The following is a 23806-nucleotide window of genomic DNA, read 5'->3' as shown; positions in this document are numbered from 1 at the left end:
TGAAGGTGGGCGTGATGCAGATGGACTAGACATACACTAGAGTACGACTCTAGTGTGCGTGTGTGCGATGTGGAGTAACACTTGGGGTAAAGACCCTGAGGTGTTATGGAGCAAATGTGCGGCTGGTGCCAGATCTCTCCAAGTGAAGACTCGTGAGAGATGGAGGGTAGATGGGGGCCAGTTACAAGCCGGGGCTCATAACCTATTGTCGTGATACGACGACTGGGCTGCGCGAGCGCGAACTGGCGAGTGGCACGCGGGCACGATCTAATACACATGGTGTTAGTCTGAGTGCGAAGGGAAAGAGCACTCTGTATAGCTATATACCTAATACACATGGTGTTAGCTAGACAGGGGTCCAGTAAGCATACTACATAATGCGCAAGGGCGACGAAGGGACTTACTCTGAGTGCAAAGAGAAAGAGCACGCAGAGTGGGGATGCGAGAGGAGTCCTTATATACTAAAAGGAAGCAAAATTGAAAGTCCGCTAGAATGGGGAAGCCTGCCATAAAGAGGTCCGTGCGTGGGAGCACTACATATGATTGTCCAATCACTATCTACGTATTAGCAGCGCCTAATCTAAGATGTCCACCTTAAGTCCATGCCGGGCGGAACGCCGAGCCAGAGCCACTAGGCGCTTCAACAAGAGCATATCATCTTGAAGGCAAATTTGGTGATTTTACTTTACAACAACTTGCCAAAGCCTCATATGATTGCAAGCTAATTATTGCACTATATATTAGAGTTTAAATTATTTAAACCATGTAAATCATATTTATACCTTATTTAAAGGAGTATGCTTTTTGTTGCGTTGAATAGCCTTATTCAAAGAAAAGTAATGTGGGTCGTAGTGTAGATGCTCAGCAGGTACAATTTCTTCAATCTTGCAGAAATGAAGAAATTGTACCCACTGAGTGCCTGCGCTGCAGTCCACATCACCTTAGTTGAAATGCACAGTTCTACACTGCCATATACAAGTGCTCTTAGGTGCCCAGGATCTGTGTTTTATAGTTTTAGATACCTGAAACAGTACTGCATGTATATAAGGATTCCAGTGCCCACTAGGGCACATACAAAACTTTCTCTACTTGCAACCTCCACTTGTTAGTACTATCTACCAACCTACAGATGAGTACAACCTGAGTATCCCCTACAGTGATCTCAACGCTAGAGTCTATAGCTCGTGTTAATGCACTTTAGATATAGATACTGTCATGACAAAGAGATGGAGTGAAGGTGAGACAGCACAAGAGAGACATGACATGGCAAGACATGAAGTTCAACTATGCTAAGTGTCATGTGCCAGAGGCAAAAACATAGGGAAATGTGTGTATTAATTAGTTTTGAGCAGTGAGCCAAGGTCAGTTAGTTGATACTTCCTTCATAAATATGACCTCACAGTTGACATAAACCAAAGTAGACCACATCTGACATCATCTGTAGCACAAGAGAGAAAATGATATAGAAATATCAGGTTTCTGCAGTCATTGCTGTAGGCCATGGTCATATGGGGGCATATGCTCGGACATGTCAGCGGGACCAAATGAGCATGTCGGTGCCATATCGCAGACGGCTCAACTCAGCTCGGCCTCTTGAGATGTCGGCGGTGACGGAGAGGGTCGCCGCAGATGCGGATCACCGTAGCTGTGCAATCTGACGCCAGCGGCATGCCCTTGATCTGCAGACAAATTGGGTGTGTACTCGGTGATCGCTCGCATACCATGTCGGCCTGTGGGGATGCAGAAGAAATTCGAACAGAAAACCTTCAGTTGCGAGAGGTACGCTGACCCCTCCTACTTGCGAAGTTATGTTGAATCTTTTAGGCCTTGAACGCGATTTGTCGGTAAGTTCTTCGGCCTTTTCGCCCACGATGCTTTCCTAATGCATGAACTTTCGCACCAGGTGCCTTGAGGGCTATGGTGACGCGTCTCCGACTCCGGCCCTCATCGATGTATCTCCGAGCGACGTCGAAATAAGAGTCAAGAGACTGGTGGAAGGCTACCGCTCTCTACAAACCGAGCACGGAGAAGTAGTGGCGCGATACACAGCTGACCACCGGAAGTGGCGGCGGTTCAAACAGTGGTTGCTCGTCGGCATCGCGGATAAAGAAAGACCATCACGGTCGCCCTTGAGCGATAAGGTGGCAAAAGAGAACGTGGCTGGCGGTACTATAGAGCGAGATGCAGGTGAGCATTGCATATCCTATGCCAATCTTTTGCGGCGAGCGTGAGTCACAGATGCTGCCGCTCGAGAGTCATTGTCCGCGGCCGCAAATTTTGTACAAGATCATGAGTCAAACTCCAACACGCTGGGAAAGCGGCGGGCACAGTAAGATTTGTGTGGCTTAACTTGCTTGATTTTGACCAATATCAGCGAGGACCCTTCGAGTCCAACTTCGAAGCGTAAGGCGAAATTTGAGGGCTGTCAGGCTGCAGAAGAAGAGAATAATAAAGCTGTGGAAGAGATCGCTGCCAAGCCATTACAACGGAGAGGTCGGTATGCTCACTACGGGTACGTTGCTCGCTACTTCTATCCCGTGGGTGCACTGAGATGGTTTTATGGACAGTATTGCCACAGAGACTGCTGCCATCTCTGCATTTAAGACCGGAGAGCCGAACTTCAAGTATGAAGAGGTAGTCCGAAATAAGCGAGAGCGGAGGCGTCTGCACGGTGGTGATTGTGAATGTTGTCGAGATGTGTGTATTTTTGTTTGTCCACTCCTACGTTGTCCATGACGCCTCTCACGTTCATCAGTACTACGAAGCTATCGGGCCCCTCCCATCCCGCTTGCAAGCCCCCCTCTGGCGTACACCGCCCTCATCTCCAGCAAAGAACCACCCTAGTTCCAGTTACCACGAAAACAATTACTCAGGGGACGAACGAGAGGCTGACATTCAAGACCATAAGCAACAGGTCTCGCGGCACCGTACAAGGTGGGAAGCCCCGAAGACGCCACCAGGTTATTGGAACATTGGCTTTCCCGACACACAAGAGGTCGAGACAATTCGTAAGGCGGCGGCAGAAATGCGTGAGAAGGAAGCAAATAAGGCGAGGCGCGAATCCGAGGCAAAGTGAGCCCTTCGTCCGCGCTAATTTACTTGATGGGCCTCACGGTACAGGCCAGGAGGGAGTAAGCGCAAGTGAGAGCCTAGGATTCCTGGATCTCTTCAATATTACATTCTCGCCGTTATACCCTACTGCACAACCGTTAATACATACCCCAACAATTGTCTGTACTCGGCCACGTCTAGTCATATACTGGAACGTTCACGTACAGTACTCGTAACATGTCTTCCCAGATCAGCTCAGGTGTATCACGAGCGAGGGGTCACTCCGACAATCGTCCTGGCTCGTAATATGCTGCTCAAGAGATGCGCTGGATGGTGCGTGCTGACGAATGAGGACCAGAAGGTCTCTATTCGAGAGGTCAGCGGCGAGGAGAGCTAAGATCAGATAATGTGCGCACGGTAATGGACGAATATTGTTGATATAGGTAATGTCTGATTCTGTCCCTCTCCGTAGGGAACTTCAGAAATGATGAACAAATAGATGTAGACGAACCTCTATGCGCAGCGACGAGCCATCCTCGCCCAGCGTGAGTACAATACCACCTGCTGCGCGTCAACCTAAGTGACCATCCGAAGCTGTTCCATACTTACCAGGTAGCCTTTGCGGGTCCTTGATCCGCAGAAGTAGAGCAAAGAGTGGGAACTGGTTCACCAGCACGAGCACAGCGTTGAGTAGAGCAAGGATCAGGGAGGTCACCAGTTGTAACTATTGGATGAAGGGGCACCGTAAGTACGGGTCAGACACCCATATATGTTGCGCGCACTTACCGTCGCGAATAAAGCATAGTATGTGAAGGTCGTAGGGGAAATGAATGCAGTCAATGTGAACAGGATAGTTCCGAAGAGCAGCTGGTCTAGGTCATAGCTCCACGAATCGACGCGGTGGCGTAGGACGTTGTACCGCTTCCCGCGAGAGAGGTTCCAAAGCGAGCTCACAATATTGAGTTGCTGTTGGTAAACAAAGCGTGAGATGTGGTAGCATAGATGTACATGTGCAGTTGTTAAAACGAGAAGATCAGAGCAGATTGAGACCGTGAGGGTGATGCCACAGCTACCGACTGCCCCGGCAAAGTATATGAGCTGTGGAAGGTACGGCAGGAGGAGTGTCTGGAGTAGCCCTATGTGACTATGAGATTGCTGGCAGTAGCTAGCGCATAGTAACGGTGACACTTACTATTCCACCCTGTGACTGCAGCAAGAAGGAGGTGACAATAAAACTGGCTGAGTTCACCATTGAGTTTCAATCCTGCAGGCCAGTTATTCAACCACAGCAGCGCCCATTGAAGATCGCCGATTAGGAGTGTCTGGCAAGGTCAGAAGTAAGTCCACGCGTCGTATATATAGCGTAGCGTCCTGCACCCTTATTCGCTCTTCGAGCACACTAGCAATCGATGTGGCGTGCTCGCATATAATGGTGCCAAGGGCCCAGCCAATGATGATATCGTTGAGTATGAGCCAGATGCAGTTGTAAAACCTAGTAACGGTTTTCAAATGTGCTGTATTGATATTAGGGCCTGTGACACGTACATAACGTATTGTGAAATCAAAGCGGTTGTGATAACGGGCGTCAGCTGGGGGTAGTCCGCGGGCAGCGATATGACCTGTAGAAAACGCGTTGATACTTGGCTGACTAGACGACATTGGTCAGATACCGCAAGCACAACATGACAACCTCTTTCTCACGGAGGACTGAACAATGCCAAACCACTGAGAGGATACATGGTGGTTGATATTTGCCACATGTCGATACAACCATTGATGCCAGTTCCCAAAATCGACGAAGGTGGGCTGATGGCAGTAGGATATGCCGCGGACCGTTAGCACAACGCGGACTTCGGGTGAGTAATTGCCCGTAGTTAAGCTAGAGCGACATGCAGTGAGCTGCGCCGTTGACGAGGGCCACGCTGTCATACCTGGTGAATAGTCTCGGGTCTCTGGATCAATGTCGACGGAATGGATAAGTGAGTTGGGTCCAAACAGAATAAGGCACCTGGACATGTCTTGCAAGGGGATCCTTGCCGCGGCGAAAGGCTGGCTGAGAGTTTGAATAGCTGCAGCTGAGCGTGGAGGGTGTAGATCTGCATGCGACGGAGGTCGGGTCTCGTGTAGAAGACGAGTCGATGTGCATTATCTATTAAGACGCTTATCAGGTAGCACAGTTTGCCCAGACGCAGGACACTTGCAGGCAGCATCAAAAAAGCTCAGCTTAGAATGTCGTTTTGCAACCGTACAACGGCCCAGGATCACGGGGAGAGCGCCGAACAACTCGTTCGGAGCAGCCACCTCAGACTGTGCGATAAGTAGTTCTAGGAGGTCCCGAGCGTGGTCCGCCTGCATAGCCGTAAATTGTCATTTCACCCTGATGACAGGGTGGGCGGCAGCGACGGCGGGGGACTCACGGTGTCGACATCGAGGGCGCCACAGACAGCTACAATAGGGCATGTCCAGCCATAGAAGTAGCCTGTGTGGTGTATGTCGTCCGGGCACAGAACCGGTATTGGCGAAGGGCGACGCATTTTGGGCAGGTCACAGTGAGAGCCGCGCGAATCCCAATCTCGATTGAGAGACGCCCTCGGGTGGATGATATTCACGTGATGTCCGTGGTTCGTTCCCCGCGTGGTGGGTGAGCGTGTATCGTTACCTTGTTCCACCGGCCCTTTGTCTGCTAAAGACGTTCAGCACGCGTCTTTCGCCCCTCTTTTGCAGTCAGTGACCTCCGTCCCTCTTGTTCCATCTCCAGAGACTGACCCCACGCCATGCATGGTCACCTCAGACGCTTCTCATCGCACTCTGCCATGGATACCTCCACGTATCCAGCTTCGTCCTCACGGAGACCCGATGTCAAGAAGAAGCTGGTTGTCGTCGGCGACGGTGCGCAGGGCATTATTTGGTTGACCTCTTTGCCTAGTTCACAAACCCCCGCGAATCACAAGGCGGCTGTGGCAAGACTTGTTTGCTCATCGTATACGCGGAGAACCGATTTCCCGAGGTACGACTGGCACCATCTCTTGATTTCGAACATACCTATATCAACGAGGACTCTCAGGCTTATGTCCCGACAGTTTTCGAGAACTATGTGACGCAAGTTAATTACGAAGGCAAACTTGTTGAACTTGCTTTATGGGATACCGCTGGTCAGGAGGAATACGATCGATTACGCCCCCTCAGCTATCCCGAATCCGATGTCATCCTCATAGTCTTTTCTATTGACTTCCCCGTCAGCCTAGCGAATGTGCAAGACAAAGTGAGTGCTAGTGTCTTCATAGCTAATCGCCATGAAATCTCACTCAGTCACCCAGTGGTACCCAGAAGTAGCACACTTCTGCGAAGGTACACCATTGATCCTTGTCGGCACCAAGACTGATTTGCGGCGCGATGAGCAGACAAAACGGATGCTAAGTGCACAGGGCCAAACACCAATAACAGCAGAGCAAGGTGCCACGGTCGCTCATGACATCGGAGCCAAGTATATCGAATGCTCCGCCAAGCAAGGAACAGGTGTGCAGGACGTATTTGCGCTTGCCCTGAAGGAGAGCATGCGAGGTCGATGGGGGAAAATGGTGAAACGCAGAGGATGTGTCATTACTTGACGAACGCGGAGTGCCTAGGTGGTATCTTTCGAACTCTTCTCTCTGTATATCATGTATAATCTATCTTCGCATGGTAGACAATTGCTTTCTAGGACTGTATTCACAGCGTCTCATTCTCTTTTGCTCTGATGTAAACGGACTGTGAAGCGATTATGGACTTTGCTGAAGATGTACGCCGCATAGCAGAACACGGCGAGGACGGATAGTACGGTGCCAGCCTCGACGAGGGCAAGATCATCTGATATAGCGACAGGAATCAGCAGCGGGATGTCTTGGGCCGGCGGCATAGTCGTCAGTGGTATCGCATATATATCTGCGCGAAAGGTGTCAGTTGAGAGATGACCGGAGCATGTTGAGACGCACCCTGCCCCTCTCTGCATTGCCAAAATGCGTCAGGTGACGACACATATGCAACAGCGTATGCCTCCTCCAGAGGTGCACTTGACGGAAGGCCATATCGGCCGTGCAAGGGGAGCGCAACCTGAATCACGCCCTCCGCGTCAGAAGGCAGCTTGACGTCGAGACGCAGCAGAGTGCTGCGATATTCAACAGCGGACACAGGCCGCTCGAGGTCGGGTTGAGTATCGATAGAGTAAGTGTAGCTATCTGCGCGCAAGTCGAGCTCATAGGGGTCGGCGAATATGCCTGGCGGAAGAATATACTCGACGTATAATGCGTGGCAACCGGACGGGCGACGCCACACAAGTCTGGTATTGTGTGTGAAGTGGAAGCCTACATTGCTGTCGACGGAAGACGCGATGCTGGCTGTGTCCTCAATGGAGGTCATGGCACGGGGCTAATTAGTAAATATTTTTAGCTGACAGAGGTACGAAAATGACCGTAAGAAAAGAAGCTAAAAAGCCTGAACACTTTCCGGTGAAAATATATGATAGGTAAAATTTGAAAATAAGAGTAAAATAAAGTCGCCTTTTTTAGTCAATCTTGTTGTAAAAAGTTGGTCAGCTCGCAGCAAAAAGAGGTGCAACTACCGCTGGGCTATCCATATATAGAGTAATACACATGGAGAAAGAAATGATGATGATTTCGCCCTAAGGATATTTTGACTCTTGTAATACCTCAAAAGGTGTAAAAGCAGCGTATCTTTTTGTACCACTAAAACGATAACATCCCCATGGGGAATAGCTTAAGTGTATTTATGAAACAAACTGAATGTGCTTTTGCACCTCTATCCGCGCAAAATAGTATAAAATTAGCCCCGTGTGGATGGCGACCGGTGACGAGAGCTGTGTTGACTTTTGCTCTCGATCCGCGCGGATCAGACCTGTCCCGTATCCGATTCTGGTCCTGGCTCGGCTACACTCCCTTCACTGCTATCCCCCCACACTCGCCCCTCGCTCTTTCTTCCACGATGTCCGCTGTTCACACGCCTTCAAATAAATTCAGATTACCGACATTGACAAACCAAGATTTGGCCCGCGTCGAGCATGCGCTAGAGGATATTCAGATACAGCCTGACGGAGGCCATTTACAGCCCCCTGCAGCGTTCGGAGCTGGTGGACCTATGTCAGAAGGCTCTTGATCTAATCGCGGGCAATGTTGATTCCATGTTCCTAGGCTGAAACAGTTCGACCAGTCGACCGCGATGAGCAGGAACCCGTCACAAGCTGCGACTCCTCGTTCTGTAGTAGGCATCGGTAACAAAGGTGAGATTCGCGTTGATATACCTGGAACATACTCAAAGAACTTGTCATTTAGTTGCGAAGCCCGATTACTCTGAAGCAAAGATTGTTCTTGCGATGGTATGTGAGCAGATTATGGTGACGTCTCCGCCAACAAGTGTTTCTCCTGTCGCTCCAGGTCGGCCTGCCTGCGCGGGGGAAGTCATATCTCAGCAACAAGCTGATGCGCTACCTCAAGGTACGGCTAATAGCCTAGTGTAGGATCTTGAGAAGTTTTGACGTCCTCTTAGTGGCTGGAATACGACGTCAAGGTATGTTATACAGACGCTCATCTTGCGAATATTCTTGTAAAGTATAGGATGCCTGCAGGTTTTCAATGTGGGGCAACTACGCCGCTCACGTGCGCGCCAGAAAGCTTTACAGTGTGTAATTTTCTTAACCTACCATGCTCATCTTGAACGCTCTCCAGGGGCGGCCAGAAGGAGGACCATACCGCCCAATATTTCAGCCACAATAATGCGGAGGCCACGAAGCTGCGTGATCAGCTCGCTGAGGACAGTCTTGAAATGTTGATCCAGTGGCTGAAGCAAGGAGGCAATGTCGGCATTCATGGTACATATTCAATTAAGGCTACACACAAGATTATCCTGACATGGTGCTTAGATGCCACTAACAGCACACTTAGCCGTCGGTAAGGCACCTTATTTATTCGCATGAAGAAATGCCGCTGATTCTATGCTAGTGCCAAGATTGAGCAGCGTGTCGCGAAAGAGAAGGGCATCGTCGTTATCTTTCTTGAGTCTGTCTGTGACGACCCCGCAGTCATCGCAGCGAATGTCGCACTCAAGGTGAGCTCAGGCGACCCCGACTACAAGGACACATCCCCGGAAGACGCGCGACGTGATTTTCTACGACGGATCAAGGAGTACGAGGCTGTGTACGAGACAATTACAGAGTCGCACTTGTCGCACCTGCGCATCCGCAATGTTGGAGACCAAGTCACTCTCAGCCATATCCATGGATACCTCCAGAGTCGAATTGCGTTCTACTTGATGAACTTGCATCTGAAGCCAAGGAGCATATTTTTCTCGCGGGTGAGACGGTCGGCATGACATGGGTTGTGCCAAAGCTTATAACAACGTCTCTTTTGTAGCACGGGGAGAGCCAGTTCAATGTCGAGGGCAAGATTGGAGGCGATTCGCCATTGTCGGAACGCGGGTTGAAATACGCTCGTGCGTTGCCTGCCCTAATCACCGACAACATTGGTGATGCTCCTCTCACCGTAAGTGAGCCTCGCGGGAGCGAGAACCTGGGCTGATACTGGCAAGTAGGTCTGGACGTCTACGCTGCAACGAACGATCCAGACAGCGCAGTATCTCCCTTATAACAAACTTACATGGAAGTCGCTCGATGAGCTAGATGCAGGCGTATGCGATGGTATGACGTATGAGGAGATCGAGGTAAGGTTCAACGAGATTCATACGGGGTTGAGCTTCCTGATACAATCTATAGCAAGCATACCCCGAGGACTTTGCTAATCGTGACCAGGATAAATTTAATTACCGGTACAGAGGTAATGAGACTCAATGTATAGTACTGCGTGACGGTATTAACCGCTGCCAGGTGGTGAATCATACCGGGATGTCGTTGTCCGACTCGAACCCGTCATCATGGAGCTGGAGCGACAAGAGAATATCTTGATCATTGGGCATCAAGCAATCCTGCGATGCTTGTGTGTTTCTCTTTTTACATGTTATCAATCTTCCTTGCTTAGTGTGTCTCAGATACGCGTACTTCCACAATCTGCCGCATGCGGACTTGCCGTACATCAAGATTCCTCTGCATACCGTCATCAAGCTGACACCGAAGGCGTATGGTTGTGATGAAGAGAGGTAGGCAGCTTGTTGCTTTATCTTTTCCTTGGTATGTTCATATCGTTGTAGATACACCCTTCCGATCGGCGCTGTAGACACCCATCGCCCCAAGCCCGGTGCCCAGACTCAGCAACCAGCTCTCGTCGGCATCACACGCGAATACTACGGAGAGAACTAAAATGCAGATATCTCACTTGATATCATACAGAGACTCCAAATGTGTGGTATAACAACTGAATTATGCACTGGCAATACAGATAGATCTGGTAACGAAAAGCTAATTTTGCGTTGAAATGTATGCCAAGTCAGCGAACTGGACGTCGTAGATGGTTTCTATGGTGAGTGAGGTCTCGTTTGTTGGGGACTGGTTCAACCAGGTCCACTTATAACCCGTATGATAACGCAGAGCTGCGCCCCAGCGTTTATTCAAGCTCTCTTCTGGGTCGTTCCAGCCGTCCCACTCGTAATAGCTGTCTGCAGCTAAGCAATTACTGCATTGTCATAAGCGCTTCGGCACACCTGGATGGTCCGAAATAGACTCACAAGTGCAAAAGGCGAGGCACAACCGCCTGCCCGGCATGTGGTGTGTCCTTGATACGGTCTGTCTGCGTGCGTGTCTGTTCCTTCTCGGTCGCGTCAGCGTCGCCAAGGCCAGTGATGTACATGTCGACGAGGCAGCTTGAGACCTCCCAGTCGTAGCTCAAGTGCTCGTAGATGTCCGGGCGCGCCTTGACGATCGCCCACCAGTAGCTCTGGTCGCCGAGCCAGACGTCGCGATACTTGCCCGTTCTCTCGTCCGGAGTACCAAAGAGCGCCTCGAACGCAGGCGGACTGAGAGCGCTCGGCCCGTCGCGTGCACTACGGTAGGCAGACGAGTCCATGAGGCGCAGAGTGCGGAGCTTCTCGAGGTCGAGGAGCATGACGCACGAGCAGATCTTGTTCGCGTCGAGCCAGGTGTCTGAGTGCTGCTCAGGGTGACTTGGCATGCTGATAGCGGTCTCGGGGCGCCAGGTGCGGAACTGTATCCAGAGGAGGCGCGGGTCGCTGATGAAGAAGGCGTCGGTGTCGACGAAGACACTCTTTTTTACGCTAGGTGGCAGAATCTCATGAATGAAGAGCTTCATGAGGCCGACTGTCGAGGAATTCAGTATGAGTTAGGAGACAGAATTGAATACCTACCGATGCCGGCAGAGTGGATCGTTGAGATGGAACCCTCGCGCTCAACGCGGTCGGCCATGGCCTGCCAGGACGGCCGGTAGAAGCGAATCAAAATATTGTATCTTGGTCGTGTGACTAGGGCCAAGCGCTTCTCAAGATATTTCTGCGCAGCTTCGTCGCAGATAACATGAATATGTATCGGCCCCGACGCGTACATAAGGATGGACTGCGCTGTATTAAGCCACAGGAAAGCAGATAAAGGACATAAGCAAAGGAATACCTTGATTAAAATCACGCCTTCACTCGCAGAAGCTTCCGACCACATGAGAAGAGAAAAGGTGACAGGATCTTCGTCTGGCTGTTTTTGCGCTGCTTCTTGAGCGACTCCTGAATCATCGTGGACAATGGGAGCGAGGGCGACGATGGAAGCGTCAGCCTCGTTGCCAGGAGGCGCTTGAGGCCTCGGGACGGGATGCTTATGTCCTCCAAGAGGCCAGTTCTGTGCGTGTGCCGCAGGAGGAGCCTGAGGCACTAGTAACCTCTGCGCAGCTTCTTGAGCTTGGTTGACACCTTCCGTGTGGTGAGAGCTAATCATCCACATTGGCACGGCAAGCACAGAAACGATTGTGAAGAGTGCGACGCGCTTCAGGAACGTTGAGCGACGGTGCAATCCAGCCTTTGTGCGCCATGACGTGAGCGGCGTGCCTTCAAGGAATGGCGAGGTGAGGGAGTGCTGCCGGGAGTGGGACGGCATAGATCATGCGCAGAGCGTAGAACCAAGGAGAGTGAAAAGTCGAACATGAGATCCCTTGCGCAAAAGGCGGTAACAGAAATAAGAGAGCGGTGACTCCAAAACAGACCCCAGATGATGGATGCGGAGCATCGTCACCGGAAGTCAACCGAGGATTCTTCACCAGTAAGCGTTGCTAGGGTGATTACTTCATTATCAACGGGCCAATTTCACCGAAACGGCCGGTAACAATCGTCGTGGCCGAGCACACCTCTTACTGTCTGTTCTAAGCCAACTCGAGATTATCCTCTGATTCCTCTCATTGCCCTCAGTTAAATCACCGACATCCCGGCAATCAAACTACAGACGCCTGTGAATGGCTTTGTGGCGCCTGCATTTGGCCCGGACGAACGGAAACTCCATTTCCGCCACTACCACACCGCTCGCTCATCGTCTTCGCTGCTTCACGGCCTTACACCACCGTTGCTTTGTCGCAACAATGTCCTCATCTCAGTCGTGCAAAGGTCCAGTCGGTCGTTATCTATTTCCTTGTTTTTCTTGACCTCCCTCGCGTCTCAGCTCTCCTCAATCCGAGAAAACGAAAGGCAGAACACCTGGACGCCGCAGGAGTGGACAAGCCTCAGAAAGAGCCAAAGCGTATGCACTGCATCACATAGTTATGTCAACTTGTACTCATCCTCCTAATAGTCGCGCCGATCTTTACCCGGGGCAAGACAGCTGAGTCTACCCAGGCACAAACATTTCGCTGGACAGAGCTTGCCCTTGGGCCTGCTAAAACGTGCCTACATGGAGTCAATCAGTCGCCAAAAGCCTCATCCAAGGTTGCAGCCTTTGATCTGGATGGCTGTGTCATAGAGTCCTCGATTGGAAAGAAGAAAGTCAAGGATGCGCCGCCAAATTTTCAGTGGTGGCGTGCTATTGTTCCGGAAAAGTTGAAAGAACTGCACGAGGAAGGGTATATCCGTGTTTTTCTGACGTTAAGGCGCGTAAATAATGCGCGTTTTAGGTACGCCATCGTGATTGTGACAAACCAGGCATTACGCGGTACAACGGCGATCCAGGAGTGGAAGAAGAAAGTACCTTTGATCGGCGCTGCTGTGGGCTTCCATAATTTCGAATCTATTGTTCTGCTTATGATCTTATAGCTGCCAGAAGTCGCTTTTCATTTGTTTGCCGCGGTTGCGCGGGATGGCTTCAGGAAACCTATGCCAGGCATGTGGTATGAGCTGGAGCGCATTTTCGCCAACGAAAATGTGGCAATTGGTGCGTATATGTTGCCTTCATATGTTTTCGTTCTTAGCCGACCATCTATACGCCCTTACAGACAAGTCAGCGTCATTCTTTGTCGGAGACGCGGCAGGCCGCGCGGGCGACTTCGCGGGCACGGATAGAAAGTGGGCACAAAATATTGGTGTCCCGTTTTCTACACCAGAGGTGAGCGCTGGTCCCCTGTACCTGGACACTAAACATTGAACGAATTCAATTAGGAGTACTTCCTGAAGCTTAAACCAGTACAGTACACACTCAAAGGCTTTCACCCGTCCTTACTGCCAACAGATCGTATGTCCGCTTCACTCATCTTTCATCCTATCTGCTCATGCCATCATCAATTCCAGTACCGCATGTCACGCCCACTTCAACACCTATCCTTTCTTCGCCGGATACAAGTCCTGAGGTCGTACTTTTTGTTGGCTTCCCCGCACTGGGCAAGACGTCGTTCTTCCGCGCACACTTCTCTACCGCAGGCTACGTCCACGTAAACCAGGACAATCTGCGCACGCGCGAGAAATGCGTCAAGGCCGTAGAAGAGGCCATAAAGAAGGGGAAAAGCTGCGTAGTAGGTAAGGTCCTTATTCTGAGCGACAGGGCATGAGATTGACAGGAACAGACAACACAAACAGGGACGCGGCAACGAGGAAGCATTATGCTGATTTAGCGAAGAGGCTAGGTGTGCCAATACGGTCGGTTTCTGTCATCTCTATGTCGCTACTCGTGTTCACAAAGAATGGCCCGTAGATGCTTCTTATTCAACGGCACCCTCGAGCTCGCGTGGCACAACAACCTCTACCGCGCGTTCAACCTCCCAGACGACGACGCCTCCAAAGCCGTACGTTCCTCTCTCGAGCTCGCGTCTTACGCATGTGCTGACGCATACATCTACATCGGGGCAGCCAAAACGCGAGATGCTGCCGTACAGCGCGTTCACGAGCTTCCGCGCGAGCTATAAAGCACCCAAAGCTGAGGAAGGGTTTCGTGAGATCCGGCAAGTGAACTGGGTGTTCGAAGGCGGCGACGAAGAACGGCGACGTTGGAACATGTGGCTGCAAATTGACGGGAAGTAGTACCGGTCTCATTACTTCCTATGAGCATGTTGCGTACACTTATCTGCTCGTCCCCGGGCATGCGGGCTTTGAGGCCTGAGATGCGCTTACGGCCGATTCGGATGAGATGTCAGTGTTAGCTATGACATGCTGTGATTGTCCAACGCATCTTTTCCTAATTCATAAATGGAGTCAAAATACAATTCTATCCTTCTAGAGTGTTAACGGTACAACGCTTTGACGATACTTGTACAGCAGTATATTATTTCCTTTTCTTGGATGTCACAGCCTTACTTTTTCTAGTCACTGTTTCTCGCTGAGCTCAGCAACACCGGGAAGGGTCTAAAAGGTGAAGGTCAGCGTCTTTGTCTGCATCACAGAGAAATAGGGAGTACCTTTCCTTCGAGGAGTTCAAGTGAAGCACCTCCTCCAGTAGACACGTGGCTGAGCTTATCTTCAGCTTTGTACTGTGCGGCAACGGTTGCAGTGTCGCCTCCACCAATGATGACAGTCGCGCCATTAGCGGCTGCCTCGATAGTCGCATCAAGGAGCGCTTTAGAGCCCTCGGCGAACTTGGGGAACTCGAAGACACCCGGTGGGCCGTTCCAGAGAATAGTCTTCGCTTCGAGAACAGTCTCGTGGAAGAGCGCGCGCGACTTGGGGCCAGCGTCGAGACCCATCCAATTCTCGGGAATACCCTCCGCGTCAGTCGCAGTGCCCGTCTATGCGAGCAATTAGCACAAAGTGTCGATAAAAGGAGAAGAGCGTACGTTGGCATCCTTATCAAACTTATCGGCAGTGACGAAGTCGACGGGGAAGACAATCTTGATGTTGCGGGACTTCGCCTTCTCGACGAGAGCACCGACCTTCTGCGCGCCGGCCTCGTCGAAGAGCGAGGTTCCGATGGGGACGTTCTCGAGAACTTTCTTAAAGGTGAAGGCCATACCACCACAGATAATGATCGAGTTGACCTGAGCTCGATACTATGAGCTCTCTGTTATGCTAAGGTGCATATATGCGCACCTTGTCAAGCATGTTTTCGATGAGCTGAATCTTGTCGGAGACCTTTGCGCCACCAAGGATCGCGAGGAAGGGACGTTCGGGGTGCTCAAGAGCCTTGGCAAAGTACTCGAGCTCCTTCTTCATGAGGAAGCCAGCAGCACGCTGAGGAAGCTTGACACCGACCATGGACGAGTGCGCGCGGTGCGCGGTACCGAACGCGTCATTCACGTACACGTCGCCGAGCTTGGTAAGGCCGGCGCGGAACTCTTCGACCTTGGCGGGGTCCGCCTTAGTCTTATTGCCGGCCTTGTCCTTGACAGAACCCTCCTCCTCAATGTGGAAACGCAAGTTCTCGAGTAGAATGACGGATCCGGGCGCAGCGCCGTTTACGGTCGCCTCGACCTCCGGGCCGACGGATTCCTTGACGAAGGTGACGGGCTTGCCCAGCTGTGTCTCGAGCTCCTTTGCGACGGGTGAGAGGGAGTACTTCTCGACAACCTTGCCGTCGGGGCGGCCCAAGTGCGACATGAGAGTCACGACCTTTGCGCCTGCCATCAATTATCAGTATGAAGATAGCGCGATAAACGCAAAATATTCTACCGTTATTGAGAGCATACTTGATAGTTGGGAGTGCTGCGACAATACGCTACAAGGGAGGTGAATATCCGATTTCCAGCAAAAAAGATGCACCTACGGCGGGGTTAGTGATCTGTCCATCTTGCATGGGGACATTGAAGTCGACACGGATGAGGACGCGCTTGTCCTTAAGGCTAAGGTCGGTGATGGAGAGCTTATTGGCGAGGGACATCCTAATTGCTGTCGGCGACGGGGAATGAGAATGGGGGATGGAGCGAAGTCATCGATTCCGGATGACTTTATATACGATGGCGGCGCGAACCCTGACTTCATCTTCCGCATCTTGGCGCCCATGGTGGACTCGCTCTCGCCAGATTCTCGACCACCGCGCCTCTCCTCGTTTCCTTACAACCATGTCAGAACCACAACCAGCGAACGACATTCTAGGCCTCGACCTGAATACTCTGAAAATAAACGACGACAGCACTAGCGATGCACCCGAAGTAGCCAAGGACGACCCAAGCGCGTCCGCTCCCGTGGACGCTACTTCTCCCTCCGCAGAGCAGCCACCGGCTAGCACAGATCCCGATGCAAATGAAGACAAGAAGCCTCGTGAGCCGCGCAAGAAGCCCTATGTGAATCCCGAACGCGTCAAAACCGGTGGTGCTCAACGGGTGTGTCTCAGGCTAAGCATGTCGCGGCAAGTATAGTTGACGGATGGTCGATTGCTGCAGGAGAAACTCAGTGATGAACAGCTCGCAGAGCGTATGGTCCGCATACGGGAGCAGAATGAGAGAATCAAGCAGCGCCGTGCAGTATGTCCCAGATAATTCTCGCCTCGTCCTCGAGTTCACCGATGCATCAGGATGTCGAGCAAGACGAGCTCGAGTTTAGAAAGACTCAGGAAGCAGAGCGTGCCAAGGCTGCTAAGAACAAAAAGGTGCAGGAAAACATTGACCGCGCGCGCGAGCAGAACGCTCGCCGCAAGCTGGACAAGGTAGGTATACGCCCTTAATCCGATGCATGTCATACTGATACGTCTCCTCGCAGATCCAAAGCCGCGAATGGGACTCAGGCAAGCCTGGCGTGAAGCGAGCACCTGACGTGCCTGTCGCACCAGCGCGTGTCCCGCCGAGTGAGGGTGCGAGCATAGGCATCCGTGGCACTGCCCGTGGTAGTGGCGGTCGAGGACGAGGCAGGGGAAGAGGAGGTGCTCCGCCTACGTCAAACGCGAATAACGCCGACGCGGCTGCTGAGCTCATGACGGAGCCCACGACGACTGCTGAAGCTGAAGTACCGGGCTGAGCGTCCTGCGAGATGAAGTATACCCCACGACTGATGTACTGCGTCCTGTTTGCTTTCACCTGCTGTGCTGTGTACTACTGTAAAGAGTATGTTGTTTAACAAAAGAGGTCTTCACGAATACCGCTTTGTGATCTGAGATCTCGCGAGATCGGCTTGACTGCAGACGCTCCCATCATTTCTCGGCGCCTGGAAACTTGTTCTCGTACCGCGGTCATTGCCCGCGCAGCCTCTCAGTTTGTGCAGTATATTCGCTTAGCGTCTTAAGTTATGGCTAGGACTCGTCGCCGCTCTAGTAGAGGTGCCATAAACGAGTCCCAGGAGGGGAATACAAATGAGGAAAACTCGGAGACAACGCCCCCTGACTCTCAAGGCGCAGCAGACACGGAACCCGAACATAGGGACGAGGACAAGTGCCCTGCTTGTAAAGAAGAAACGCTGAAGGATTGGAACGAAGAGGACAAGGAGAGTTGGGTCAGGTGTGACGCGTGTAAGACGTGGTTCCACTGGAGGTGTGTGGGAGAAGGCGATCTGGAGGCAATCGGAAAATGGTGCGCTTCGTCTGCACTCACATTCATACGACAGGCAAAGTGACGAATGTCACGTTCTTTCCAGGTTCTGTCAACCTTGTCGCGACACAGATCCAAAGCGTGTAATTACGTCAAAGCCTCCTGCACGCAAGTCTGCTCGGAAGCGTGCCCAGAGGGATTATGCTGGGCTGCAGAACAACGGTGTCGAGCAAGATGCTAACAGGTCAGTCTCTAAACCCATATATACACTTTCGCGAGCATAAATATAACACAGCTTACATAGATGGCTGCGCATGATGAAGGGTAAGACTATCAAGCCAGACCCATTCAAGCGCATGCACGGGAATGAAGTCACAATTGATTGGCTCGAGAACGATCCGTCTGCCATGCGCGAACCTATCGTCATTGAAGAGCCCGATGGTTTAGGGATGAAGATGCCAGAGGATATCACCGTTACCGAGATCGCAGAGATACTGGGGCCAAGTGCACCGGTGGAGGTCATAGGTGAGTATCTTCGCGAATGTCCATGCCGGATCCTCAGTGGAAGCGATGTAGACGTCGCCTCTCAGTCGAATGTACCGGGTTGGACCCTGGGCAAATGGGCAGAGTACTACGAGGCGGAGCCTGCTAAGCGGGACAAGATTCGCAACGTGATTTCGCTGGAGATATCGGGGACCGAACTTGCGGACAGGGTTTTACCTCCTCGGCTTGTGCGGGAGACCGATTGGGTCGAGAAATTCTGGCCAAATATCAAGAAGGGGCGGGGGCATTCGTACCCAAAGGTTCAGCTATACTGTTTAATGGGGGTAGCGGATGCCTGGACAGTACGTGGTACAACTTGTATGAGAAACATCTGACTGAAACAGAATGCAGGACTGGCACATTGACTTTGCAGGCTCGTCAGTATATTACCATATCGTGCGCGGCTCGAAGGTATGCACTGCGTCAATAACGTATTTTAGCGACTGTTGATCTGTTGAATAGGTTTTCTACTTCATTCGCCCTACTCCTGCAAATTTGGCAGCTTACGAACGATGGTCAGGCACCGAAATGCAGAACCACTCTTGGCTTGGAGACTTATGCGACGAGGTCTTCAGAGTGGAGTTGCATGAGGGCAATACTATGATTATACCAACAGGGTGGATCCACGCTGTGGTTAGTGGGATGTCTGTCTGCGAGGACTACGCAAAATCACTCATACCCCGTGCTTCGACAGTATACCCCCGTTGATACCTTGGTTTTCGGCGGCAACTTCCTGCATTCGTACAATATATCCACTCGTAAGTCTTCCATCAATGGCTTCTCTGCTTGCTCTAATCCTAGAGTACAGAGCTTAAAGTTCGCGAGATTGAGATAGTTACGCACGTTCCCAAGAAGTTTCGCTTCCCGCATTTCGTCAAGTGAGTGCTGTCTATGGTGACACCCGACATGGTATCTGATGTGTCGTCCCAGGCTCTGCTGGTACGCTGCAGAGAGGTACCTACGCGACCTCAAGGCGAAGGAAGATTTTTCTCCCCGAGTGCTGGAGTCTATCGAGACCCTAGCTGACTTTTTGGTCGCAGAGGCGCGAACGATGGAGCGAGGTGCTGAGTCTGCGAAGAAGATAGCGAAAGACGAAGTGCCCGGTGACCGTATCAAGGATGCCCCTGCAGTTGCGAGGGAATTGCGATGGCGCGTCAGGCTAGCGAACGGCTATGCAAGTGACGAGGATTCAAAGAGCAGGCGAAAGCTTGCCAACGGCGCAGCGAACGGCAGTGGGAGCAATGGAGCGAGCAAGAAGAGAAAGCGGACTGAGGAAGAGCATGATATTGAAGAGGCACCTCCAACGTTCCTGCACTTCAAACCACGGAAGTGGGATAATATCGTTGCTTATCCGTCAGAAAAGGAGCGCAAGACAGTGAACGCAAAGAGGCCGGAGGCTGACGACGAGGGATGGACGGACATGTGGACCCCGCCGAACGATGTGAATCGGACGATAGAGGGCGAGGCTATCGTGGACAGGCGGAAGGACGTGGTTGTAAAAGTTCGGCATACTGCGAAGGGAATGGAACGGCAGCGAGTCGAGAGGATACTGGAGGAGTGGGTTTGGGGCGACAAGGCCGAAAAGGCGAACGCGTCTGAAACGTCCGTCGTTGTGGACACAACTGCACCTGTGGTCTCGGGCAGCATCCCTGCAGCCGAGGGCGTGAATAGGCACACGACTACCGAGGACGTGAAGATGGAAGAGAACGGCGGAGCACATTGAGCGCTGCACGGCAGTTTATTTTGTTTGTAGCTAGTATTTATCCGTATCGTGTATTGCTGGTTGGGTTTGTTCCCATCGTTGGAGGCTGTTGCAACGTGTGCATCATCCAATCGGCGACTGATGGCAGCGAACTGTGATCGACCCGCCGGTATCCTGCTACTTTTCTTCTTATGCGCACGCCTCACAACCACCAGCTTTTGCCTTGATTCGACCAAGGTCCCTCCTTTACTCTCAGTCTCTCTTTCTGCAATACTGCTTAATTCAGGTCTCCTCTTGTAGCCGACACGCACGGTAGTTTGTAGCTGGACATGTCTCAGGCTGCTTCGCTACGAGAAGACTCAAGACATCCACAACGTCAAGATAGCACTGCGAGCGATCTCTGGGAAGACTCGCTAGCGTACTATATCCAGGACGATATAGATATCAGAGATGAGGGAAATACGACGCAGGAGCTTCGTGCGCCGAACACTGGTGAGCTTGTCACGTTCATCGTGCCGTATATACCCCACGAGACAAACTATGCCACCTTTTACTTTGCCAGCTACCCTCTACTCGCAACAGAACCATTCGGTGCCAAATCTGGGACAGCAGCGTCCTCTACCGCCTGATCTTCAGATCGATCCCTTACCCCCACCTCCGCCATATGATGCCACCGCGGCCCTCGACAACTTTAGGGCACTCTATGTCAGCGATCCGGTGGCCCGAGGTGGGAGTGCGATGGCGTTTCGTCCCCCGCCTGCCGCTGCAGCAGACCCCGTACCACGTGCGGGTACGTCCATGTCCGTGCGCCCCATGTATCCCTTGCAAGCACATCCCATGCAGTCCCCAAACCGCCTAGGGCCCAGTCAACCACATCCTCAGACACATCCACAGGCGTATACACAGTCACACCCACAAACACGTCCACAAGCATACGCGCAGTCAGGCCAAATACCTACCGACCCATACTCCCGAATACCGCAGGGCCGACAACCTGATCAGTTCAGTGACGCGGCTTCCGTTCGCTCGATGCGCAGCGTAAACAGCCAGCGCATGGGGGACAGCGATACTGCTTCCGTATATCACGCTGATCCCAATGGTGGGAACCGTTCGAGCTCGTATTCTTACGACGAAGGGGCTTATCACCCGCATGGTGCGCCACGAGGGTACCCACAGCAAGGACATCCACAACATGGCTACATGCAGTCGTCATCTCAGCCTGCTAATTCACTTTACGCCGCTGCCTCAGACGTACTTGGCATGGGACCGCCTCCAGCTGCAACACCGTTGATACAACAACAGCCCATGCAACACCCACAATACACCGGCAGTTCCATCTCATTGGCCTCCAGCCAGTCTTCTGGCTACGTGTCTACCCAAGTTCCCGGCCAGTATCCTCCTTCACAGAGCTACCCTACCCAACAACCCCTTATGCGCGGGTCATCCGTATCATCGACTGGCTCAGGCTCATCTATGGGAGGCCAGCCGCCGCCCATGCCGCCGACCATTTCAGAAGAGCCCGAGATTGCGCCCCGCCCGTCTATAGAACGTTCGGGCACCTTTGACACAGTGGCTCTGCGCACCCAGAAAACAAAGGCAATCGACCTCAGCGCACCTCTGTATACGAAACAGTACATCGACGAGTACCGCCAGCGTATCAAGGATGATCCAGACACCGAGGCGCACTTCCGGTATGCAAAGTACCTCATCGATGCAGCGCGGAAGGTCGGCGCCGATGCTAAAGACCAGCGGTCGGTAAAGAAGTACAGGGACTCGCTCATTCAGGAATCGCTAAAGGTCATCCGGAGGCTCGCTACGCAGGGCAACGGATACGACGAAGCTCAATTCTTCTTGGCCAACTGCCACGGCACTGGTATGCTCGGCCTGCAAGTTGATCACGAACGGGCGTACCACTTATACCTGCAAGCGGCGAAACAGAATCATGCTGGAGCATGCTACCGTGTCGCGGTCTGTAACGAGATTGGCGCGGGTACGAGAAGGGAGCCAGGTCGTGCTGCGGCATTCTACCGCAAGGCGGCCTCCCTGGGCGACACGGCGGCGATGTACAAGCTCGGTGTCGTTCTACTGCGTGGTTCACTTGGCGAGCAGCCGAACCCGCGCGATGCCATCGGCTGGTTGAAGCGTGCGGCAGAGCAGGCTGACGAGGAGAATCCACACGCACTGCACGAGCTCGCACTGGTGTACGAGAATCCGAAGTCAGGCATTGTGCCGTACGACCCGCTGTATGCAAAAGAACTTTACGCGCGCGCAGGCCAGCTGGGCTACACACACTCACAGTTCAAGCTCGGACAGTGCTACGAGTATGGTGCACTGACTTGCCCCGTTGATCCGAAAAGATCGATTGCGTGGTATACCAAGGCGGCTGAGAAGGGTCATTCCGAAGCGGAGCTAGCTCTGAGCGGATGGTACCTCACTGGCAGCGACGGTGTGCTGAAGCAAAGTGACTCTGAGGCGTATCTCTGGGCGCGGAGGGCGGCAAATAAGGGTCTCAGCAAGGCTGAATATGCGGTGGGCTACTACGCTGAGGTGGGCATTGGTGTCAAACAGGACGTTGAATTTGCCAAGCGATGGTATATGCGAGCAGCAGGTACGTGGCGCTGTTCGTTTTGTTGAGATCCAAGTTGCTGACAGCTACGCCACAGCTCAAGGAAACCGTCGCGCGATGCAGCGCTTGACGGAGATGAAGCGAAACGGCAACAAGCGTGCACAAATGGCACGGCCAACCCGCCAGGACGCAAAGGAAGAGTGTGTGATTGCATAGGGGACAGAGTGTTGAGCGTGGATGAGGGTCTGTTGGTGTTCGCCGCATTGGCTGCTGTCGATACCCGAGCGCTTCCTGAGCTATATATTATGCACTGCCATTGTTTTCTCTCTTGTCTCTCCACCTCGTTATCGTAATGGAAGAAGCGCTCGGTGTGAGCACTGTGTGCACTCTCATGTTGACCGACCATGTCTGAGCTGCCTCCGATGTTGTCTAGGGCTCGTTGCTCGAGGCTCTCGACAGCCAACAGCTCAACTGCTTAAATGAGGGCGCGCCATACACCCTCAAGAGCATCCTCCAGGACAAGAAGCTCAACTCCTCAAGCAATTACCTGCTGAGCGACGCTGACGAACAGCTTATTCTTAATGTTCCTGTACGTTCTCTTGTGCCCTGCCCTCGCTCCGCATTGTTTAGTGGTATTGACACGGAACGCAGTTCAACCAGGTCGTGCGCATTCGCGCCCTAATTATCAAGAGCGCAGGTGAGCCCGAGCAGCGGCCGCGCAGGATCAAGCTCTTCATAAACCGCCCTACACTTGGCTTTGAGGACGCGACGGATGCGAGAGAGCCTGAGGCAGCGCAGATTATCGAGCTCACCGATGAGCAAGTTGCGGAGGGAAAGCGCATACCGCTTCGCTTTGTGAGGTTCCAGAGTGTGAATAGCCTGCACGTACGTGTCCTCGGTATTGAGGTGGTCTAGTGACTTTGATGTTCTTCCATTCAGATATTTGTCGAGACGAACGGTGGAGACGACGCGACTCGCATCGACGCGGTTGATGTGATCGGTGTTCAAGCACAGTACGTCGCCAATCTCTTATCCTAAACCGCAGGCTGTTCACCATATTTGTAGGGGTACCAGAGACCTGAGCGGATTGAAGGTCGTGGAAGACTAACAATCATCGACGAATAATATGCTCATTATCGAATCTACAAGTAGTAGAACATAACGACATAACGCCGATCGGAGGTGATACTGAACAAATGCAAT

The 23806-nt window shown here is 52.2% G+C and overlaps 13 protein-coding genes across 13 annotated transcripts; 9 read left to right on the top strand and 4 right to left on the bottom strand.

Annotated features, from left to right (window-relative positions):
• Positions 1-1889: 1889 nt before the first annotated feature.
• PHACADRAFT_144626 (uncharacterized protein) lies at positions 1890-2512 on the top strand (the record flags this gene model as incomplete). The annotated part of the gene is made up of 3 exons (XM_007396064.1): positions 1890-2187; positions 2239-2329; positions 2375-2512. Coding segments are annotated over 3 exons (525 nt in total), but the record flags the coding sequence as incomplete, so codon positions are not given.
• Positions 2513-2616: 104 nt separating this feature from the next.
• PHACADRAFT_71198 (uncharacterized protein) lies at positions 2617-3028 on the top strand (the record flags this gene model as incomplete). Its single annotated transcript, XM_007396063.1, has 2 exons — positions 2617-2697; positions 2756-3028. Coding segments are annotated over 2 exons (354 nt in total), but the record flags the coding sequence as incomplete, so codon positions are not given.
• A 371-nt stretch (positions 3029-3399) lies between these two features.
• PHACADRAFT_256697 (uncharacterized protein) lies at positions 3400-5517 on the bottom strand. The gene is made up of 10 exons (XM_007396062.1): positions 5253-5517; positions 4983-5200; positions 4753-4930; positions 4597-4699; positions 4429-4543; positions 4244-4373; positions 3838-4187; positions 3661-3775; positions 3468-3612; positions 3400-3416 (listed from the first exon to the last, which is right to left on the bottom strand). Exons 1-9 carry the CDS (start codon positions 5404-5406, stop codon positions 3530-3532), a joined length of 1446 nt encoding a protein of 481 aa, XP_007396124.1. The 5' UTR covers positions 5407-5517; the 3' UTR covers positions 3400-3416; positions 3468-3529.
• A 239-nt stretch (positions 5518-5756) lies between these two features.
• On the top strand, positions 5757-6771 carry PHACADRAFT_256694 (uncharacterized protein). Its single transcript, XM_007396061.1, has 5 exons — positions 5757-5774; positions 5843-5940; positions 6003-6058; positions 6116-6313; positions 6369-6771. Exons 2-5 carry the CDS (start codon positions 5865-5867, stop codon positions 6657-6659), a joined length of 621 nt encoding a protein of 206 aa, XP_007396123.1. The 5' UTR covers positions 5757-5774; positions 5843-5864; the 3' UTR covers positions 6660-6771.
• Positions 6770-7446, bottom strand: PHACADRAFT_93850 (uncharacterized protein; the record flags this gene model as incomplete). The annotated part of the gene is made up of 2 exons (XM_007396060.1): positions 6770-6972; positions 7023-7446. The coding sequence occupies 2 exons, from the start codon at positions 7444-7446 to the stop codon at positions 6770-6772; spliced, it is 627 nt and encodes a 208-aa protein (XP_007396122.1).
• A 677-nt stretch (positions 7447-8123) lies between these two features.
• On the top strand, positions 8124-11350 carry PHACADRAFT_121702 (uncharacterized protein). Its single transcript, XM_007396059.1, has 15 exons — positions 8124-8183; positions 8235-8323; positions 8376-8419; positions 8478-8537; positions 8590-8610; positions 8669-8721; positions 8769-8911; positions 8963-8990; positions 9042-9393; positions 9453-9581; positions 9631-9759; positions 9812-9872; positions 9923-10031; positions 10084-10191; positions 10243-11350. Coding segments are annotated over exons 1-15 (1437 nt in total). The 5' UTR covers positions 8124-8181; the 3' UTR covers positions 10352-11350.
• A 2-nt stretch (positions 11351-11352) lies between these two features.
• Positions 11353-11897, bottom strand: PHACADRAFT_184569 (uncharacterized protein; the record flags this gene model as incomplete). The annotated part of the gene is made up of 2 exons (XM_007396058.1): positions 11612-11897; positions 11353-11557 (listed from the first exon to the last, which is right to left on the bottom strand). Coding segments are annotated over exons 1-2 (249 nt in total), but the record flags the coding sequence as incomplete, so codon positions are not given.
• Positions 11898-12774: 877 nt separating this feature from the next.
• PHACADRAFT_54235 (uncharacterized protein) lies at positions 12775-13038 on the top strand (the record flags this gene model as incomplete). Its single annotated transcript, XM_007395213.1, has 1 exon — positions 12775-13038. A coding segment is annotated over one exon (264 nt), but the record flags the coding sequence as incomplete, so codon positions are not given.
• A 368-nt stretch (positions 13039-13406) lies between these two features.
• PHACADRAFT_256687 (uncharacterized protein) lies at positions 13407-16236 on the bottom strand. Its single transcript, XM_007396057.1, has 11 exons — positions 16100-16236; positions 16006-16051; positions 15427-15953; positions 15174-15374; positions 14799-15125; positions 14254-14745; positions 14099-14189; positions 13971-14043; positions 13699-13923; positions 13570-13642; positions 13407-13516 (listed from the first exon to the last, which is right to left on the bottom strand). Exons 1-6 carry the CDS (start codon positions 16211-16213, stop codon positions 14707-14709), a joined length of 1254 nt encoding a protein of 417 aa, XP_007396119.1. The 5' UTR covers positions 16214-16236; the 3' UTR covers positions 13407-13516; positions 13570-13642; positions 13699-13923; positions 13971-14043; positions 14099-14189; positions 14254-14706.
• A 96-nt stretch (positions 16237-16332) lies between these two features.
• PHACADRAFT_144604 (uncharacterized protein) lies at positions 16333-17408 on the top strand. The gene is made up of 4 exons (XM_007396056.1): positions 16333-16655; positions 16716-16796; positions 16847-16978; positions 17032-17408. Exons 1-4 carry the CDS (start codon positions 16395-16397, stop codon positions 17284-17286), a joined length of 729 nt encoding a protein of 242 aa, XP_007396118.1. The 5' UTR covers positions 16333-16394; the 3' UTR covers positions 17287-17408.
• Positions 17409-17468: 60 nt separating this feature from the next.
• PHACADRAFT_209325 (uncharacterized protein) lies at positions 17469-20161 on the top strand. Its single transcript, XM_007396055.1, has 9 exons — positions 17469-17834; positions 17899-18036; positions 18097-18317; positions 18369-18637; positions 18687-18746; positions 18798-18968; positions 19030-19093; positions 19144-19213; positions 19266-20161. Exons 1-9 carry the CDS (start codon positions 17554-17556, stop codon positions 20056-20058), a joined length of 2067 nt encoding a protein of 688 aa, XP_007396117.1. The 5' UTR covers positions 17469-17553; the 3' UTR covers positions 20059-20161.
• Positions 20162-20248: 87 nt separating this feature from the next.
• PHACADRAFT_256683 (uncharacterized protein) lies at positions 20249-22991 on the top strand. Its single transcript, XM_007396054.1, has 3 exons — positions 20249-20529; positions 20600-22645; positions 22701-22991. The coding sequence occupies exons 1-3, from the start codon at positions 20367-20369 to the stop codon at positions 22817-22819; spliced, it is 2328 nt and encodes a 775-aa protein (XP_007396116.1). The 5' UTR covers positions 20249-20366; the 3' UTR covers positions 22820-22991.
• PHACADRAFT_195847 (uncharacterized protein) lies at positions 22956-23711 on the top strand (the record flags this gene model as incomplete). Its single annotated transcript, XM_007396053.1, has 5 exons — positions 22956-22973; positions 23037-23192; positions 23255-23488; positions 23543-23616; positions 23669-23711. The coding sequence occupies 5 exons, from the start codon at positions 22956-22958 to the stop codon at positions 23709-23711; spliced, it is 525 nt and encodes a 174-aa protein (XP_007396115.1).
• Positions 23712-23806: the final 95 nt, after the last annotated feature.

Source organism: Phanerochaete carnosa (genome assembly GCF_000300595.1).
Source record: "Phanerochaete carnosa HHB-10118-sp unplaced genomic scaffold PHACAscaffold_5, whole genome shotgun sequence".
Lineage (NCBI taxonomy): Eukaryota > Fungi > Basidiomycota > Agaricomycetes > Polyporales > Phanerochaetaceae > Phanerochaete > Phanerochaete carnosa.
The sequence above is the reverse complement of the archived record's forward strand: the minus strand, read 5'-3'. Positions and strand labels throughout refer to the sequence as shown.

Coding starts and splice junctions, on each gene's coding strand:
- PHACADRAFT_256697 (XM_007396062.1), bottom strand. CDS start 5,406: ATGCAGGCGGACCACGCTCGGGACCTCCTAGAACTACTTATCGCACAG. Junction 5,201..5,252: donor GAGCTTTTTTGATGCTGCCT/GCAAGTGTCCTG, acceptor GCGTCTTAATAG/ATAATGCACATCGACTCGTC. Junction 3,613..3,660: donor GGACCCGCAAAGGCTACCTG/GTAAGTATGGAA, acceptor GACGCGCAGCAG/GTGGTATTGTACTCACGCTG.
- PHACADRAFT_256694 (XM_007396061.1), top strand. CDS start 5,865: ATGGATACCTCCACGTATCCAGCTTCGTCCTCACGGAGACCCGATGTC. Junction 5,941..6,002: donor GCTGGTTGTCGTCGGCGACG/GTGCGCAGGGCA, acceptor GCGAATCACAAG/GCGGCTGTGGCAAGACTTGT. Junction 6,314..6,368: donor TAGCGAATGTGCAAGACAAA/GTGAGTGCTAGT, acceptor TCAGTCACCCAG/TGGTACCCAGAAGTAGCACA.
- PHACADRAFT_121702 (XM_007396059.1), top strand. Junction 8,991..9,041: donor AACAGCACACTTAGCCGTCG/GTAAGGCACCTT, acceptor ATTCTATGCTAG/TGCCAAGATTGAGCAGCGTG. Junction 10,032..10,083: donor CAAGCAATCCTGCGATGCTT/GTGTGTTTCTCT, acceptor AGTGTGTCTCAG/ATACGCGTACTTCCACAATC.
- PHACADRAFT_256687 (XM_007396057.1), bottom strand. CDS start 16,213: ATGTCCCTCGCCAATAAGCTCTCCATCACCGACCTTAGCCTTAAGGAC. Junction 15,375..15,426: donor TCGAAAACATGCTTGACAAG/GTGCGCATATAT, acceptor TATCGAGCTCAG/GTCAACTCGATCATTATCTG. Junction 14,746..14,798: donor TTGAACTCCTCGAAGGAAAG/GTACTCCCTATT, acceptor TTCACCTTTTAG/ACCCTTCCCGGTGTTGCTGA.
- PHACADRAFT_144604 (XM_007396056.1), top strand. CDS start 16,395: ATGTCAGAACCACAACCAGCGAACGACATTCTAGGCCTCGACCTGAAT. Junction 16,797..16,846: donor GAATCAAGCAGCGCCGTGCA/GTATGTCCCAGA, acceptor CCGATGCATCAG/GATGTCGAGCAAGACGAGCT. Junction 16,979..17,031: donor CTCGCCGCAAGCTGGACAAG/GTAGGTATACGC, acceptor GTCTCCTCGCAG/ATCCAAAGCCGCGAATGGGA.
- PHACADRAFT_209325 (XM_007396055.1), top strand. CDS start 17,554: ATGGCTAGGACTCGTCGCCGCTCTAGTAGAGGTGCCATAAACGAGTCC. Junction 18,747..18,797: donor ATATCGTGCGCGGCTCGAAG/GTATGCACTGCG, acceptor TCTGTTGAATAG/GTTTTCTACTTCATTCGCCC. Junction 19,214..19,265: donor CGCTTCCCGCATTTCGTCAA/GTGAGTGCTGTC, acceptor GTGTCGTCCCAG/GCTCTGCTGGTACGCTGCAG.
- PHACADRAFT_256683 (XM_007396054.1), top strand. CDS start 20,367: ATGTCTCAGGCTGCTTCGCTACGAGAAGACTCAAGACATCCACAACGT. Junction 20,530..20,599: donor GCTTCGTGCGCCGAACACTG/GTGAGCTTGTCA, acceptor TTACTTTGCCAG/CTACCCTCTACTCGCAACAG. Junction 22,646..22,700: donor ATGGTATATGCGAGCAGCAG/GTACGTGGCGCT, acceptor GCTACGCCACAG/CTCAAGGAAACCGTCGCGCG.